Here is a 16,671-nt window from a genome sequence, read left to right as displayed (position 1 = left end):
TTGTGAGTTGAAACCACTTTAATGTCTGTAAGATAATAATAGCTATAACCAGTAGCCGCTTAGCTTAGCACAAACACAGGAAACAGATGGAAGGAGCTAGCATCAGCAACTCTTAAGCTAACTAATATATAATTATCTTGATTAATCTGTGTTAAAACAAAGACAGTAATTGGTTCAACTTTCACTGTAGAGATGCTGCTTGGTTGATTATATTTTGTATTTCATATTGGACAGAGACAGGCTAGTCGTCCACTCTGTTTCCAGTCTTTGTGCTATGCTAAGCTAACACACTGTTGGATGTAGCTTCGTATTTACCGTACAGGTTTCACAGTGGCATCAGACGTTTCATCTCTTGAAAAGTACTGAAGTTAACATTTTAAACTACTCATTCAAACATCTATTGAACTATTTTCTGTCAAACTATATTTACTAAATAGCAGACAATCGAAATGAAAAGTAAGAAGGGGTAGCCTACCAGATATATTTTTCAAATTTGGTTGTCTTATTTTTGCATCTGATGAAAATTTAAAAATTTAAAAAATACAAATCGAGCACAAAATAGCTCAACTTGCTAATGAGTCAACTAAAATGTGTAAACATAAATAAATACATTTTTAAACAGTGATAGTGTAGTAGTGGCTTTACCTAGTGTTGGCTCAGTCAGGCCCGTGCCTAGGATTTCGTAAATACCGAGGTCCAAAACATGTATAGGAGAGCTAGGGGGGCAGGCCACCCAAAAATGTTTTGTGCAAACTAAAGCATTTCACTCTGGGCTCAGCAGGTGAGAAACTGAAGAGGGGCTTCCACATGAGGCAGACCAGGTGTTGGTGCTGCCGGATTTGGCACCCCCACTTTAACTTTGTCCTAGATAGTCGTACTGTCACCAAAATCACACTGGTGTTTGCTGCTCACCTCTAGTTTGTGCACACAAAAGCATTTCACTCTGGGCTCAGCAGGTGAGAAACTAAAGAGGGGCTTCTACATGAGGCAGACCAGGTGTTGGTGCTGCCGGATTTGGCACCCCCAATATAACTTTGTCCAGGATAGTCGTGCTGTTACCAAAATTTCACTCTGGGCTCAGCATATATACATATATATATTTATTTGTATTATTCTTTGCCTTTCAAAAGCATTACATCATTATTTAGACAACACAAAAATAACTTAATGTAAAGTATTTATTTCACCTTCCCTTATTATACATCCATGGGTAAGTCCGGACTGCGGCTGTGTGTTGATACATTGAGGTTGTCTTCTTCTGTTTGCTTGAATGTGCTTAGTTGTGCATTGCCCCCACCGCCAGTAAATGAAAGTACTACAAAGAACCCTGTTAATTATGTGCAGTTATTTCACGAGTTTTATTATATACACCTCGAAAAAATTACAGAAATCCGGACCTCGTGACCTCAATGGTGGGTACGGCCATGGGCTCAGTGATATGCTATATAATACATAAATAGTTAGTCTACCTCTTGGTCTAAAAAACGAAATAGAGCCATGAATCCATCAGTGCATATAGCCATAGATAATCTCTTGAAATGTACAGTTTTCCTTCATTTTTAATATATAAAGTCTTCTCTCTACTGACAATGTGCACATTTATAACAACAAAGGTCCTGGAAGCTAATAAAGTTAGTTGTTGACGGTGACTTTGACCTCGCTGACTCTCTGGTTTGTTTGGAGGCTGCTGAGCGGCTGTCAGCCAAATGAACCGCTCTCATTGTTTTTCCACACAAACACATTCAGCTATATCGGTCGGGAAAGCAAGCACAGATCCTCTGGATGAATTCATAGAAAACCTGCCAAATATCCTCACGCCGTCCCTCTATTTGTGGAAATCTGGAATCTGTTTTTGATTCAGCACCAAGGCTTGCTGTGTTTTCTAATTAAAACCGGAGTGATTCAATGAAAATACAGTACATATTCTTGTCAGCACTCTTGCTTGTATATGAGGAATCTCAAAAGGTGATCTGTGTTTTTAGTCCAGATAACAGGAAACTCAAAGTTGACTTTTGATCACCATGTTAAGAATGTACCCTAACAAATAGATATCTGGCTTCTTCTGTAAGTGTGCATGTTCTCATATAATAATAATAATAATAATAATACATTTTATTTTTAGGCGCCTTTCATGACACACAAGGACACCGTACAATTTGTTAAAAAAAAGAAAGAACACGCTAATAGGCAACAGAACATGATGAAACCACAAACAGGAAATCATGGAGGAGACAGTCAAGTGGACACAAATGAAAGCATATAATGGGGAGCACTACAGTGAGTACGCAGATTTGAACAGGTGGGATTTTAATTGGGATTTGAATGCATCAGGAAGTCCTATGTATTCACTTTCCTCCCTTAAGAAAGGTCAACTAAGAAGCTTTGCCTTCATTTCCGACTAAAAATTTGTTTTTTTGGTGTTTTTTTTCAGAACAAATAACAACAACATCCACTTTTTTTCCCAAAAGCATTGCGAAAAACTAGGATATTGAACTCCTACGGTAGCTGAGTCTGCGTAAAATGAGAAAAACTTCTGATTTTGATCACTTAGAAATAATGTTCACCAATAGTTGTATCAATTAGAGAATATACGGAATGGGTTTTAAGATAAGATGTACTTTATGAATCCCAATTTGGGAAACAAATGTGTAATATTACTTTGATTATACCCTAAGAGTGTAGTTTAAAAGTGAATTGCTTATGTGGCTTTCTGGCAGGTTGTATTTTGGGGGCTAATATACAAACACTTCATAAACTCTGTTCTTATCAGCATGTAATATATAACTCATCACCAAGTGTGTGACACAGAAAGAGCAGCACCATGGACAGCTCCCATATGCATTCACTTTTACAGTTACAAGGGGTGTAAGTCTTTTAGTTCACATCAGTGAATCATTCTATTTGCATGGCTGCTTAGAGATGATGAGATCTAACCTTGCAGTAGGTCATATGTTCTAACACGTCTCATATATATGTGGAAAAGGGGCTTTAACAGATCTTCAAAGACCGAGGTTCATCTTCCAAGTGGCAATTATCTGACGCAAGAGAGGTAGCAAACACATATCACACACACTGTTAAAAAAAAATTCAAAAGCGGAAATATCACAAGTGTAATTTGGAAAATCTAACACCCAAAACATTGCATTGGTGATCCCTGAAAACGTGTGGAACTTTCTAAAGGAACCCCCCTCCTCAAAGCCCGCCTGTATCCTCCTCTTGCCCCCCTGTATCCTCCCTTATATATGGGGAAATAGACCTGTAAAAGATGCCCCCCCCCCCTCCTTTATTCCCTGACGATCCCAGCATCCCCTGCTGTCCCTCAGGACTCTCGATGTGTGTCCATGTTTCCAAAGCGGTGTCTGAGCTTTCATTGACGTCAAAAGCTTCAGGCTGGATGTATAAAGCCTTCATCCTGCGGTCTTAGCTCACAGGAACTCTGCAGACTCCGACCCGAGACCCACAAAGTTCAGCTGCAGCTTCTGGAGACACTGAAGTGAGTACAGCAGCTTCTATTCACCCTTTGTTTGTATTCAAAGTTTGTAGAATTGGACGTTATTGATGAAATGATAAAATGGCGGGAACAATAGCCTATACAGTGCAGCCAGATCGTCAGCTTGTGTCCTTTTCTTATTCTTATGTGCAGTCATAGCCTATTTTGTATTGTTTTGGTGCTTTTTGTTCAAGTTTAACCCTGTAGAAGTTCCTGCCAATATCGTATTTTGTTTCTTTTTTTTCTTGCATGAAAAGCGTTTGTCTTATTGGCATTCAATGCACAAGATAACATCATAGGCTACTTAAAAATGTGCATACAGTAAGTTATCATTAAACGGTGGTTATGTAGAATTTGCAAGGTTTTGCAAAGGAGTATAGTTATAATCACCCTGAATGCTACTACAATTCTAAAAAATAGTAAATGTTTTGTTTTACACGGTTCGCATCTGTAGTTTAGTTGGTTTGTGCATGCATTTCAAACTATGCAAACACATACGTACATCACTCTGGAAAAGCTCAAAAAGTGCGCGAAAAAAATTGTGTTTGTGTTATTCCCCTGATTCTGCAATACAGTGTGTGTGTACGTTGTGTTAATAACCCCCTCTGTCTGCAGGACATGAAGCCGGTGCCCCTGCTCCTGCTCCTCTCCTCGGTCCTGCTCTCCTCGCACCTCCGCCCCGCCGCCGGCAGACCGCGCGTCCTCCCCGACTGGCTGGATGGCAGCAGCCGCCTCCAGATGCAGCGCCTGGAGGAGTCTCTCCTCAGAGCAGCTGTAGCCGGGGAAAACACCGCATCCTCGGATCTACTGGACGAGAACATCCTGCGGTTCCTGGAGAGCAGAAACCCGGACCCTCTACACCTGCTGCCCGCTAATGAAGGGGAGGTGAGGGCGGCGGTGCATCTGCTGAAGAGGAGCGAAGACCCCCCGCTGTCCATCGACCTCACCTTCCACCTGCTGAGGAATATGATCCAGATTGCGAAAGTGGAGAACCAGCGGGAGCAGGCGCTGCTGAACCGCAACCTGCTGGACGAGGTCGGGAAGTAATTACGCTCTATTTTTGTATTCTAAATGCCTCGTTCAAAACAGCCAAAACAGCCGCTGTGTTAAATAATCAAGACTTCTGACATTAGTTGTTGTTTGTGCGCCTGCCTTCCTCTCCACCTCGCCAACATTGTACGCACAGATGGTGCCAATTTACGCATCACAGCATCCGCGCGTAACATGTGTTTTCTTTAGTTTTCTTTAAAGACTTTTTGATGGAAAAGATGGAAACGGACCTTCCAGACCCTCTTACTCCCTCCTCACCCCTTCATCCCCCTGATCTCACCCTCACCCTCTTCACACACTCCTCTTTGCACTGGACTTTGGATAGGGAAACTGGATTTCACATTTGAACACAGTTGATCATTGATCGATGTTTTGATGCTTGAAGTGAAAATGACACCTGACCAGAATAAATGTAATTTATTTAATAATATTTAATATTAGATTCTGTTTTGAATTGGTTGACCTCAGTGTGAATACGTGGACCATTTTAATTAGTCTAGTTGTTTACCATGCAGCTAAACAAGTCTAATGTAAGGTGCATTGTGGGTAGTTGGCTTGCCACCAGACATAATTGATTGGATGCCTTGGAGAAACATTTCTAAGATATTAGAAAAGTCTTCACCAACATAAGGATATCTTAAGTAACTTTGCTGCAATTCAGACCTACTTTATGCATTTCCCAAATAATGTATTGCTTAATTATTAAAAGTTAATCTTTATTGTGATTCTTCAAATGGATATGGTTATATTCAAATGATTTAAATGTAACTACAAAGATAGTAAGCTCTTTTTTTGTAATCCTCTTCCCTATTTGATTATTTGCAATCTCTATTGCAAAAAAAAGAAGCTTCTGTTACTACAAACTGGCCAAATTGAGATTTAAAGTGACGATTCAAGTCTTAATTACCCAATAATCTACTTCTAAAGTGAAGAAAACAAAACAGAAGCTCGGTAGGATGTAATATCATGAGGCGGGAAATATTCAAAACCCCTGTCTATGGAAATCAATCAGCTCCATGTCTCGTTATGAAGCCAATTTGATGACACTTAATGTGAAGGCGTTTGTAATGATAGATCTGAGGTGTAAGGAACGACAAAACACTTTATTGGTTTTAAATCTCCAGTTGTCCTTTCTCCCCTTCCTTTAATCCTCTTGTCTGTCCTTTACGCTGCGCGGGAGCACGGTCACATGTACTGTATGAGCTGTAGCATGCTAACCTACAACAAAAAGAAGAAAAAAAGCTTTTTTTATTTTACATTTATCATTTACGTCACTGAAAACATTGTTTTAGCAAAAGAAGAAGAAGATTTTTTGCCATTTATATTTTGTAATAAAAAAGTTTGAAGTAGAAATCATTGTATTCTGTTATTGTGCCGATTACACATGGTTGGTTTTAAAATACACATTTAGCGACTGATGTTGCGACTGCTTTAGTGTCCGCCAGTGTTTTTCAACTTCTAAAAGGATCCTTAGTAAATATAATACTAAAAATCAAAACACTGGAAGCAGAACATTTACCTTAAGATGCCACTTTCATCCAGCTCATCCATTGGTTCAACTTTTGTTCATTAAAAAAAAAAGATTAAAATCTCCACACCTGCTTGCCAGATTTCCCCGGGTATAACGGCCCGTCCACACGGCGGCGTGCGTTGAAGCTTCAACGCTTCTGCCCATTCACTTTGAATGGGGTGACGTCACGCCTCGCCGAACTGCATTGTGGGAGCAAAGCTTGGCTTTTCTCGTGTTGCTCGCTTCAAAAGTTGAGCAATGTTCAACTTTTGAAGCTTCGACGGAAGCATCAGCCAATCGAATCATATGCCAGTACAAGCTCTAGCCAATCAAACCGCTGCTTGTGTGTCCGGGGCGGGAGATTCATGTGATTGGTTGTTGGTCTAGCTTCAGACACGCCCGCCGGCAAGCTTCAACGCACGCCGCCGTGTGGACGTTTTGGAAGACGAGGATGATTCCCAAAGAAAATGAATAATGATTCCGAAAGAATATGAGTAATAAACCCGCGCCACCATCAGGTTGAAAGTTGATGACAAAATGTTTCTAAAGATAATTATTTATTCAAAGTTATTTCCATTCACTCTGATTTGGATCATAATGGCTTCTTTCTGATCTGATGACACTCCTCTAGTGCTGCCATCGCTCAACAAATCCCCATTACGGTACGTCCACACGGCGGCGTGCGTTGAAGCTTTCAGGTGGGCGTGTCTGAAACTGGACCAATCACATGAATCTCCCGCCCCGGACAGACAAGCACGCGGTTTGATTGGCTAGAGCTTGTACTGGCATGATTTGATTGGCTGACGCTTCCATTGAAGCTTCAAAAGTTGAACATTGCTCAACTTTTGCAGCGAGCAACGCATAGCAATACGTAGCAATGCAGTTTGGCGAAGCGTGACGTCACCCCATTCAAAGTGAACGGGCAGAAGCTTCAACGCACGCTTCCAATCAAACCGCGTGCTTGTGTGTCCGGGGCGGGAGATTCATGTGATTGGTTGTTGGTCGAGTTTCAGACAAGCCCACCGGCAAGCTTCAACGCACGCCGCTGTGTGGACGCTGCGTTATAGACTCTAAGAATTGTTGAGATAACAGGGCGTACTTATAAGGAGATTCACTATTTTCCTAATTCTCTCAGTTTTTTGGGACATTTTCTGCCTTTAATATGTTTTTCAGTGCAAAGACAGTCAGGATATTAGAGAGAAGAGGAAGACGTGTATTCACAAGTCAGACTGTTGACATTGAATCTATCCACCATTTAATTTGAATGACATTCCTCCAAAGCCACACAGGACTAACTGGATGTCGACTTGTAGGTATTGCCAATTTAAGACCAATGCAAGGAGCTCAGATTTAAGTAAACTTTTCTCTTTTCATTGTTTGTTGTGACGTTATCGTGGCCACTGAAACATTTTTTAGGATGCACTAAGTTTGAACACTCAGACAGGATAAACTTTAATGTCTAAGTTGTTGAAACAGATAAAAAAAGAGAGAGGAGAGAAAAAAAACACCCAAATGTCAAAATGGCCTCTGAGTTCTTTGTTTCTGTGACTCAGTCCAAACTGTGGGTGTGTTGGTGAATGTTCACCCTTATCACCCTCTCTCTGTGTGTGTGTGTGTGTGTGTGTGTGTGTGTGTGTGTGTGTGTGTGTGTGTGTGTGTGTGTGTGTGTGTGTGTGTGTGGCCTAGCATTACTATACTTGTGGGGACCTAAATCTGTTTACACAGTCACGTGGGGGGGCTCGCCTCCCTTATGGGGACATAACGGAGGTCCCCATGAGGGGAATCATTAATTTTAGGGTGAAGACTTGGTTAGGGTTAGGGTTAGGCATGTGTTGGTTATGGTTAAGGTTAGGATACATGCATGTAAGTCAATGTAATGTCCCCTGAAGTGATGTATACATGGCATGTGTGTGTGTGCGTGCGTGCGTGCGTGCGTGCGTGCGTGCATGCGTGCGTGTGTGTGTGTGTGTGCGTGCAAGCGTGTGTGTGTGTGTGTGCGTGTAAACTCAGTGAATCTGCAGAGCGTTTATCTTCAAAATCAAGTAATGTAACACTCGCTTATAAAATATTTTAACGTTACACAGCTGTTGCACGAAGACATGTACAAATACAGTATGTCCACGTTTTCTTTTTATATTCTTGAATGTTTTACGAAATCCCAGGATGCAAACGTGTTTTCTCGCAGTAAACGAGGCTACATCCTGATTTATTTGCTCTAAATTTCATCTCAATGCATCAAATATTTATTTTTCACATTTCTGTCTGAAACATTACTATGGCAACATTCTGAGATTATAGGGACTATTTTCAGCAGCGGATCAATCTACATGTATTGCTCTACTGCAGGGGTTCCCAACCTTTTTCCCCAAAAGACCCCCCAAATGACTCCTGTTGGAAGTTCATTTGGATTCCTGCTGTATGAAGAACTTAAAGGACGCCGCAAGTGGAAACAATTCACAAAGGGATTAAACTGTTTAAAACACATGCTCAAAGTAAGCCGGACAATGATTAGGTTTTAAAAATGCGCTTATCCAGAAAAGCCTGGTTTGGACACTTTACGGGCAGAAGAAACATTTCTATTAAAGAAAGAATTAAACATTTCTGTCTTTTTATGCCTTTAATAGCTACTAACTTGAATTTTTATTCTAATTAATTAATCAATTATTTTGTATATTTTATTGTAATGTAGAGACAAGGCTTTTAGTGACAATCATGTACAATTATATGTAAAAAAAAAAAAAAAAAAAGTCTAAATATGATATTTGGCCTCAAATCATCTGAGGCCTGGAAACCACTGCTCTACTGAGTATTTACGGTGGCATCTCTCTTTTTTTTTTTCAGACACCAATGGAGTCATACTGAAGAGGAATAAGATATATCATTTATTTGATACACAGGATTATTTTTTATTTGTGTTGTTTCCAATAAGAGAAATAGAGAATCTCTGCAGCCCCATCCTTTAACATAGCAGTCATGACAAAACGTTGCAGAACCTCAAATATAGAGATGGGAAATCTGTTAATATACACATGGATCATTTTCAAACAACCCCCCACAGTCCAGCACACAGAAAGACAATCATTTGTAATAATGAAAAGCTTATCTTCCCCCTCATTCAGCTTTACGTCCTGCTTACTGGAATTTCCTTCTCCTGTTTTATGACAAAATGGCCGACAGGTGCACCGTGTGACTGCCTTTCAAAAAGAGCCATGTTTTTTTTCATTGACAAAAAAGTTCAGAGAAAAAACGACAACGCTTAATCTCAAAGAAACCTCTTCAACGATCGGCTTTAATCCCCACATTTCTTTTTGTTTGATTGTATAACATCTTAAAACATCCATAAAGCCGCGGTATTTACGGAAGCCTTTTGTGACAGAAAGTTACATAAGGGCTTTAAATCCTGTAGAAAAGGACACACATGAACACGTCAGTTTACTTTCCCTCCCACATCACAGAATACAGTCGTAAATCCACTTCCGGAGAGGGATATATTTAAACACAATACACTGGATTTTATTTGTATGTATTTTAAAGCACAAAAGGCAACATTGTGGGAGACTTGAATCCGACCAAGTCCATCTGCTGGCCTTCTGAGGGAGGAGACAAGGATGCAGAATGTATAGAAAGCTATGTTTCTGTCAATTATTTACATTTATTTTTCTCCGTGTTGTTTCATGTGGCTGGATTCCCTCTTGAGGATTTCTTGCAGAGGATTATGGGTTATTTCCATCTCTCTTTTTCTACATTTACTTGCAGAGAGGACCTCGAGTAAAGGAAACAAAAGATGAAATATCATGAGATCAGTGTCACCATCCCACGCTAAAAACAATCACAATGACTCTCCAGCTGCTCGGCCTAAAGTCTCAGCTCTGAGGAGGAGGGTGCTGTTGTTGTTGTTGTTGTTGTTGTTGTTGTTGTTGTTGTTGTTGTTGTTGTTGAGTCAGCAAGAAGACACTTCCTCGGAGGATGAGGGGAATCCTTCGTCCTCTTGCAGCTCTCTTTTACGTAAGTGGTCTTCACACATCCCCTCTGTACGACACTCTGCTGCTGTCTTCAAACTGTGCATATTTACAACCATGACAATTCATCAGCAGAGAAACAAGAACATCTAAAAACAGGCTCTGACACATCGGCACCGCTTCAGTTTCAGCCATCAGGCCACAGATTCATTTTGCTTCTTCAGAAAGTTGTGTATCTGCAGCGTGTTTATTAAAAGACTTTAACCGGTATGCCTCTCTAGAGACGTTTGTGTCTTTTTAAAGGGACCAAAGATTCATAAGTGCAGTGTGCAGAGCATGACAATAACTCAGATCAAACTTGTTAGTTTTATTAAGCATTTCAGAACAACATGCGGGTACAAGTGTTAAAAATGCATTAATTAGAGTTCACTTAGAGTTCATTTAGTCAATAGTTACTGTTTCCATTACTCATGTCTCTGTTTTGTATCTGGTCAACATCAGTGGTTTAGACCTGCAGAGCTCTGCTGCTGCTGCTGCTCCCACAGCCTCAACAACACCTCTTGGTTCTCAGAGGTGCAATTCATAGAAAAACCACCAGGTCTCAGACCACTGTGTGTGCATTCAAACACCATTAGCAAGTCTGTTTTCTGATAAAAGTGATATAAAAAAACAATACTACAAGTATTTATAAAAACGAATAATTCATAATAGTAATAATACAGAAACAACTACCTAATATTTATATATGTACATTCTCTGCACGATTTGTCTGTAAGCACTTACCTTATCTGGTCAGCATCAGAGGGTAAAACCTCCAGAGCTCTGCTGCTGTTATTAACCACATCCTCACAGAAACACTTTCAGTTCTCAGAAAAGAAATAAAGAAGCAGCCGGTTAGAGGCTCTGACAGTCGAGAGCCAGAGACCGAGAGAGAAGCACGATGTCTGAATTCAGAAGGATCATGATGTCTTCATTCCTGATGCTGCTGCTCCACTTTCCAGGTGAGGATGCAGAGAACACACTTTAAATAAAACAGCTTTAATATCACTAACGGTACTTTACTACGTACTGTTCCTTTAACTGAGAATGATGAGTTGTGTTTGTGACGTGGTGACTTTAGTGAACTCTGTCTGTGTGTTCAACAGCAGCAAATGGGAAACCTTCCTTATTGACTGTCAGAGTTGGAGATGAAGTAACTTTGCCTTCTGACAATGTGATACATGATCAGGATAAGTGTAACAGTACTACCTGGATCTTCAGTGATTCAAGAGGTTCAGCAGCAGTAGAGCTGGTTGAACATGGGGAGATTAAAGAAGAAGCCAAAGCTAAATCAGACAGACTGAGAGTTACAGAGAAATGTTCTCTGGTTATAAAGAAGGTCACAGAGGAGGATGTTGGACATTACACCTGCAGACAGTTCAGATCAGGAAAACAAGAAGGTCCAGACTCTCCTGTTTATCTCTCTGTTGTTACCAGTGAGTATTTACATCATAATGTTTTCAAACTGTCTCTAAACTGAATCATTACAATAATAATGATTACAGGGATGAAGTTAATGTTACTCTTGTTGTCTTTCTCTTGCAATATCTCCATCTTCAGTGACTGAACGTCAGGACAATGATGAGGTGACGTTAAGCTGCTCTGTGGTGCCATATGGAGACTGTGGACTCTCAGTGAAGTGGCTGTATCAGGGTCAAGATGTGGATAAAGATCACAGAGAGATAAAGACATCACAGTCTTCCTGCTCTGCCTCTGTGACATTTAACACTTCTCTTTTTAGTTACACAACAAGGTCTAAGTTGTTTACTTGTGAAGTAAGACATGGTGCCAACGTGCAGACCTTCAGCCCTCAGTCCTCAGGTGAGAACATGATGAGATGTTGAAGTTACTTCAATCTGACATGAATAATCACCTTAAATATGTGTTTGTTTTACAGAAGTTGCAGACTAAATAGTTTGTTGAGTTGTGTTTATTTGTTTAGGTGAGGACACAAAACCAGCAACAACAACAACAGCTCAAAACAACATAAACTCAGGTAAGGTTAACTTTATTTACTTGTAAAATGTTTGATGGTTACAGGACAGAACTGGGCTTATGTACTGTAACCCAGTTTCTATGAGTATAGGTGCAGCCCTCTAAGGCTATCGCTATTGGGTAATCCCCACTGCATTTGTGCAGCACTGACAGACTTAATCCACGCCCACCTATGACGTGGGCCCCGCCTCCGGGCTCACTTCCGTATAAATAGGAAGTAGGCCCTACAATCTGCTCCCAGACAAACAGCTTTTCTTCAGCTATTCGCGGAGCCAGTGGGGCCCGACCCTTAGAGGGCCAATACTGGCACGCGTGCCAGGGGTTGCCGACCCCTGCTCTATTCCCAGGCAGGACTCACACTGTGAGTGCCTGTCAAAGCTCATAATGTAGCCCGACCCGCATGAAAGGCAATCCCTGACGCAGCCTTGATTTTCCGGCCCAGTCTCCATTTTACCAGAAAACAAAGCTTTTTAGTAGGAATGTTTGCTTTTTAGGGGCACGTCATAGGTGGGCGTGCATTAAGTCTGTCAGTGCTGCACACGTGCATTGGGGTTACCCAATAGCGATAGCCTTAGAGGGCGAAGCATTATACGATATAGAACCACCGCTGTTTCTCTTCAGTCCTCAGGTGAGAATATGATGAGCTGTTTAAAATCATTCACCCTGAAATGAATAATTACATAAAATATGTTGGTAAAGCTCAGGTTTTAATATTTTTAGCATCATTCTGTCATGATAACTCTTAACATTTGCTTCATAACTGTACAGCACTGTGTTATTTTTTCATTTAGGTGATGATACAAGTAAGGTGACTACAGTATCAACAACAACAACTAAATAAACAGTGAAAATGAGACCAGCGTTAGAGACAGATATAAAATATACATTTAGAGTCAGAAGTTAAAGACAAAGAGATAAAAACCTCTGAGTATATGGAACTCTTCTAACTCCTCTCTTCCAGGTTGGTGGTGGTGGATCATCGTTGTGATAGTGGGTGTTGCAGCACTCACAATAATCACTGTGGCTGTCATCAGACGGAAGAGGACTCAAGGTGAGGACATTCACACATTATACTTTACAAACAACAAGCTTTTGATGAACATGGGTTTTAACTGTGGAAGTTCAAATCAACTCTCTTTTGAATTCTGTTTAGGGACTGAAACGCAAACGGATGACAACATGGTGAGTTTAAACATTTTGTTATTCACTTTTAATATGGAATTTAAACATCAGAATTGATCTTACTTTTTTTAAACAGAAAGTAGGAGTTTCTGAGGCAGCAAGATCAAAATATGATTAAAAAAACTAAATGAGAAACAAAATACCAAATCAACACAACAGCCTCAAAATGACCACAGGGTTAAAGGTCTAATAATGGCAGTATTCATTTGAACTGTTGCCATTGGTTACAATGCATGGATGTTGAATACGATGAAACCTGTACGGCAACTAGAATGACATGAAATAGGACTTAAAGTCGGTCACATTAACGCTGCATGTTATGGAGCAGATTTGTATGTTTATTTCACTGCAACAATAATAATTAATAATAATAATATATTTTATTTGTGTAGGCTGATCCTGAAGATTATCATTCCTACGCCTCCATCAGCTACACCAGGAAGAGCATCAGTAAAGCCAGGGTAAGATTTCTGTTGGTTATACTGATGATGTTAGTAAAGGAATAATCTATTGATATGATTTAGAATCTAAGATTTATATAGTTTGAGGGCATGTAAATGGTCTGGAAAGGCATTTTAATGTATAAATTAATATGTGTGCCTGAAACGCCTCCATTGGACTCCTTTGTTTACTTCTGGAACATAATGACATCACTATGTAACACCAAAACTCCTATTGGCTAGCACTCCAACACATTGATCGTCATAGGCTAAGGGGCGGGACATCTCTAAACGGTTGACCAATCACAACAGAGCCGGCCAACTAACCAATCAGAGCAGACTGGGCTCTGGTTTCAAACAGAGGGTGAAAAGAGGTGCTGCAGCACATACTGATATACACCTGAACATGAGCAGGAGAGGACTCTTTAAAGTAGAGACACTACATACTGATATACACCTGAACATCAGCAGGAGAGGACTCTTTAAAGTAGAAACACTAGATACTGATATACACCTGAACATCAGCAGGAGAGGACTCTTTAAAGTAGAGACACTACATACTGATATACACCTGAACATCAGCAGGAGAGGACTCTTTAAAGTAGAGACACTACATACTGATATACACCTGAACATCAGCAGGAGAGGACTCTTTAAAGTAGAAACACTAGATACTGATATACACCTGAACATCAGCAGGAGAGGACTCTTTAAAATAGAAACACTAGATACTGATATACACCTGAACATCAGAAGGAGAGGACTCTTTAAAGTAGAGACACTACATACTGATATACACCTGAACATCAGAAGGAGAGGACTCTTTAAAGTAGAGACACTACATACTGATACACACCTGAACCTTCTGTATAATCCCTTTTCTTTCCCTGTAGGCTGATGATGATGAAGATGATGGATTGACCTACAGCACTGTGGGAGCTCCCTCCTCTTCCTCTGCTGCTTCCGCTGATCCCAGCCTCCTCTACGCCACCATCAACTAACCAAAATAATAAGACAGTTTAATGCTGTATTTTAAACTATGGGACAATTGTTATAACCATATTACAAAGGCAAAGCGAGCAGAGTTATAATAAGATTTATATTGACCAGGTTTTTGCTTTTCTTCTGGCTTAATTGCATCAAAGTTAGAGTACAGCAAAACATGTGAGTCCCTCTAGAGGTGTATGTGAAAAAGGGGCAGACATGTTGGAAATGTACTGTATTCTAAATACTTACAGTGTGGGCATAGTGAAGGTTTTGTAAAGACAAAACTGTTTTAAGGAGTATTGAATTTTCTTCTGCACATTTGATTGTTTTGTATTTTACTAAATAAAGTCACCTATTAGCCTTACAAGAGTGCAGGTGTATTTCCTTGTATGGTTTTTGCTAAAATGACATTCTCAAAACATCAGGTAAGTTCTTAAAGTAAGATAAGATGGACCTTTATTAATTGCCGTGGGGAAATTCAGTAGTTTAACAGCAACAGGGTGAGAATGAAAAACAGAACAGAACAGATTCACACAGATTAATACAATTAAAGATAAAATCAAAGATAAAAAGAGGGGAGAGAGAGGGGGGAGAGAGAGAGGAGAGAGGGGGAGGTTACATTGTTAAAATTCTGATAATTATACACATTTGATAGTCACCGATCAGGACTGATGTTGGATAAAAAATGTAAAATTCAAAATAGCATCAATAAATCGTTTTTTTATAGAAGTTTTTGGAATAGGCATTTTTGACCTTTTTTTTAACAAAAACTTTTTTTTCATTTAAAAGTGTCACTTAAAAAAAATCAATGTTGGTGCTAGTTATTGAAATAATATACAGAAAATAATAACATATTTGTGTGTTTCCTCCAACAACAGACTGTAAATGAAGATGAAGATGATCAAGATGCCGTGTAAATCTACAGAAAAGCTTTGAGGTTTGAACGTTTTTTTATTCAAAGTAGTAGATTTCTCAACAAACAAATGATCAATGTAGACGGAATAAACAACAAGAAACATCCCTTAAACTTCATATTATAGATAAGGTTATATAGTGTAATGTATGTTTGTTACTACATACACAACTATGTATAAAACATTCAACCGTTTAAAACAAATGTTCTGAAAACCTCCAGCAGAGGTTTTCACTCTTCTCCTTCTTCATGGGCCTTCTTCACCATCATCTCCCACACCTAAAGACACACACACACACACACACACACACACACACACACACACACACACACACACACGCACACGCACACGCACACGCACACGCACACGCACACGCACACACACACACACACAACCCGGTATCACGGCAAGACGTGAACATGTTTCATTTTGTCCCTTCAAACGTGACAGTTACACAGTATTGTTAACATGGAGAAATACCCGGAAATGCCAAGCGAATGCTCTACCCCGACGGTCGGCTGCTATTGTCAATATTAATATAAATAATTATTTATTTTTTAATAGTCATGCTCTCGATTTCGCCGATTTTTCTTGTTGCCCCAGCTGGTCGACACCTCTTTAGCAAAAACAAAGGCTACATTAATGTATTAGATCGATGTTAACTCCATGCGTGTGGATGTGGAATTAACGGACGTGACGTTGTTGCCATTGCGTTGCCAGGCAACAGCCTTGGGTTCATGATTAATTTACCAAACTCTTCAACTACAACCCTAGTTATATATAAAACACATTTTAGAAGACCTCACCGAAATACTTTAATGTAAATTAAAATTAAAAAGTGAAGGAATGTTTGTATAACAAAAATACATCCGTCATAAACAATACCGGAAACAGACGTAGGCAAGATACTCAGCTCGGTGATTTTGGATGTTTTAGCCGCAATGCACATTCGGATATGGTGCTTATGCAACACATTCTCACTCCCAACTCGGGCCTATGTTGACGTTATGTCAGGGTCCCTGTCGTCACTTTCCAATGCAAGGGGGGGGGCCCCTTTAGCGTCGAGTTTCACCATCAGGGAGTCCCATTGACTTGCATAGAGCTG

The 16,671-nt window shown here is 40.1% G+C and overlaps 1 protein-coding gene and 1 long non-coding RNA gene across 2 annotated transcripts; both read left to right on the top strand.

Annotated features, from left to right (window-relative positions):
• Positions 1–3,389: 3,389 nt before the first annotated feature.
• Positions 3,390–5,799, top strand: uts1 (urotensin 1). Its single transcript, XM_079641679.1, has 2 exons — positions 3,390–3,493; positions 4,106–5,799. The coding sequence occupies exon 2, from the start codon at positions 4,109–4,111 to the stop codon at positions 4,535–4,537; it is 429 nt and encodes a 142-aa protein (XP_079497805.1). The 5' UTR covers positions 3,390–3,493; positions 4,106–4,108; the 3' UTR covers positions 4,538–5,799.
• A 6,462-nt stretch (positions 5,800–12,261) lies between these two features.
• LOC307017491 lies at positions 12,262–15,019 on the top strand. Its single transcript, XR_013802198.1, has 5 exons — positions 12,262–12,671; positions 12,835–13,094; positions 13,197–13,225; positions 13,618–13,686; positions 14,559–15,019. It is a non-coding gene; the product is annotated as an uncharacterized lncRNA (long non-coding RNA).
• The last annotated feature ends 1,652 nt before the right edge of the window (positions 15,020–16,671 follow it).

The sequence above is a fragment of the Notothenia rossii genome (genome assembly GCF_949606895.1).
Source record: "Notothenia rossii genome assembly, chromosome: 8".
Taxonomy (NCBI): Eukaryota; Metazoa; Chordata; class Actinopteri; order Perciformes; family Nototheniidae; genus Notothenia; species Notothenia rossii.
This window is presented reverse-complemented; position numbering and strand designations above follow the sequence as displayed.